Source organism: Poecilia reticulata, linkage group LG17 (genome assembly GCF_000633615.1).
Source record: "Poecilia reticulata strain Guanapo linkage group LG17, Guppy_female_1.0+MT, whole genome shotgun sequence".
Lineage (NCBI taxonomy): Eukaryota > Metazoa > Chordata > Actinopteri > Cyprinodontiformes > Poeciliidae > Poecilia > Poecilia reticulata.
The window spans coordinates 26,534,882-26,537,489 of record NC_024347.1 but is presented as its reverse complement, the minus strand read 5'-3'; the positions used below and the strand labels follow the sequence as shown (position 1 = coordinate 26,537,489).

Genomic DNA, 2,608 nt, shown 5'->3' with positions numbered 1-2,608 from the left:
TATTCTGGATAATGATGAAGTTCTTTTTACATTAAGTTGATTTGAGATGTTTACACTTGAACTGTTTTGTAAGCAAACTTTGTTGGATCTGGCCTGTGAAGTGTTTCTCAGCAGAAGTCGACTGTATCTCTGACCTATACTTATCTCTCTCGAAATTAATGTTATACATTTTGAATAATGTTCCCAGCTGACATTACGTTCGCTGCTGTTGCAGGTCAGCTCGTCCGTGCTGCCGGCCTCTGGGGAGGGAGCCGGCTCGGGCGCTGCGGTGAAATACCCTGGACAGGACAGCCTGTACACCAGCGTGGGCCTGACCCAGTCGTCAGATGTAGCTTCAGTGAGGGGGGAACCCTGGTGCCCCTTAGCTTTAGCCTAAACACTCAAACGTTTTGTGTGTGTGGACAGAAATCCCTGACCTCCCCCGCTCTTTCTGGACGCTGCGGCGTGGATATACCTGGAGGACGGTGTTTGCTCCCTACCACCACCCTTCGGCCCCAGCAAGAAGAGTCCGACACGAGGGGAAAACGATGGCGAGACGAGCGTCAGTCACGGCTTAAGCCTTGATCTGTGTGTGGAATATCCGGGATTGGTGCTGGCGTCTTGCAGTCAGTGGAAATGTCAGGCCGGACAATAAGTCAGGCGGCCTGCGCAGGATGGTTTTAAGCCTGTTGTTCACTCTGATCTCTCCTGTCAGTGGTTCTTCAAAGAAAGCCATCGTGTACATAACGGATTTCCTCTCTACAGAAAACACTGCTGATTGGACACGAGTGCTTGATGAGGCACTGAGGACATTTAGATTGTTCTTCTTTTTTCTCCCCACAACTGGAATCATGCCATAAGTGCTGAGATGACTTTGATGAATCAAAATTAAAAAAATACAATATATATATATATATATATATATATTTATAAATCTCCGATTGTTGAGAACGTGGCTATGATTGTTAATAAAGATATCAATATAGAGCAGATGTTAAACCATTCTGACGTCTTTTTTTTATTTTTTTTTTAAGTGTTTGTTAGGTCTGCACATGTTTTCCATTGAAAGCTCTTACTGCTTATGTTGAAAGTAGTTTGGTTAAAACAGGGTATAAATGTCAGTGTTTTTTTTCTTTAATCATTTACTTCAAAACATACAAATTATCGATTCCTTCTTGTTTTATGTATTAAAATGTTGTCAGCTACAGAGAGGAGTAAGGTACTGTTCTTAAAAGATGTTTGCATGCAATTGGATGTTGTGTTTGAACAAAGCTCAGCCGGCATAACTGAATGGCTGCACTACCTGACTCAGCATAAAATTTACACGTTTTACAATTCTCTACTGTTTCCTCATTTTCAGCACAAAATTAGAAAAAACTAAATGTAGAGAGCGCAGTCACTGAAATTCTTCATGATTAATTATTATAGCGAATTTAAAATGAGCCAATAGRAGATCCTGTGATTTMTTTTTGAGAAACAAAATGGCTGTGATCCAGAGTCAGCCCAAGGCATAAGCRAGATAAACCCCTGCAGAGGGCTCCACAACCAACAGGAGGCTGCTGGGAGCTCAAAAGCCATGCATTAGTGATATTTGTGCAAATGTGTAATGTTTCAAGTGTTTCATGCAACTGAATGTAGCCAGATTTTTTTTCTCTGAGTAAAATGTATTGTTTGCCCTCCACCTTCATACAAAAAAAAAAAAAAAAAACAATCACCTGGACTGCCGACATTACATAGCAAAGGTTATGTCTAATATCTAATTGCTATGACGTGGTAGCTGAAATATCAACTTCTGTTCAGAGCCGCTCCCCTGTGTCTCCAAACGGCCTTGGACCGGCTCTGCTGCTATCACATTTCTGCTACCCGAAAAGAATTGACAGCCTGAGAAGGTTTTTTGGATCTTCTTCATTGTTTGTGACTATTCTTGTTAAAGAAAGAAAACTAATTCAATTAATTCTAAAGAGACTGAATGCTGGAGGCCGTCTCCTGAGTTTAATGTAAGCTTCGTCCCTTTCCAGAACTTGTTCCATTCTTGCAGAGATCTTATCATTCCCTCCCCTGAACGTATTTATTTCTTTGAGTACCAGGCTCGCTTTTACGTTTTATGTTTCATTTTTTTCCTGGAACATCATGAGAAATTATTATATTTAAATCCAGTCCAATAAATTGTTCTGATGAAGCAAGTAAATTTAGTGTTTGTTTGAAAAGAAGCACACTATTTTAAGGGCAAAGCGTCAGAGATGGGAATTTATGGAGAGCGCCGTGGTGTTGGACATTCAGGCATTCCTTATGACTCACCCATGTCCATGCTTTCACTCCCTGTTTCTGTTTTGACGGACAAAAGCTTTAACTTATTAAATCTTTTTAAGATTAACTAATGGAAGGACAGAAAATTATTATTTTTTGATTAATCTAGTTGTAAAAAAGAATCTCTAGCCAAAAACATAAAAATTGAGTTTTTGTCCCTCATTTCACTTCTTGTTCTATATTTAGTAAAAAAAAAAAAAAAAAAAAAAAGACTTTATTCCTATTGAAAACCCTTTTACCCCAGAGTTTTCTTTCCCCACACATTTAAGGAAAAGTTTGGGGGTTTTGAAGTTGGGATCTGTTAAAATGTTAAAAGTATTCA

At 39.3% G+C, this 2,608-nt stretch overlaps 1 protein-coding gene across 1 annotated transcript in view; it reads left to right on the top strand.

Annotated features, from left to right (window-relative positions):
* gata6 (GATA binding protein 6) overlaps positions 1-2,167 on the top strand; it is an 8,170-nt gene extending 6,003 nt beyond the window's left edge. The window contains exon 7 of the mRNA XM_008434582.2: positions 215-2,167. Coding sequence (XP_008432804.1) covers positions 215-376 — 162 coding nt within the window. The 3' untranslated portion in view covers positions 377-2,167. The remainder of the gene's footprint in view (positions 1-214) is intronic.
* Positions 2,168-2,608: the final 441 nt, after the last annotated feature.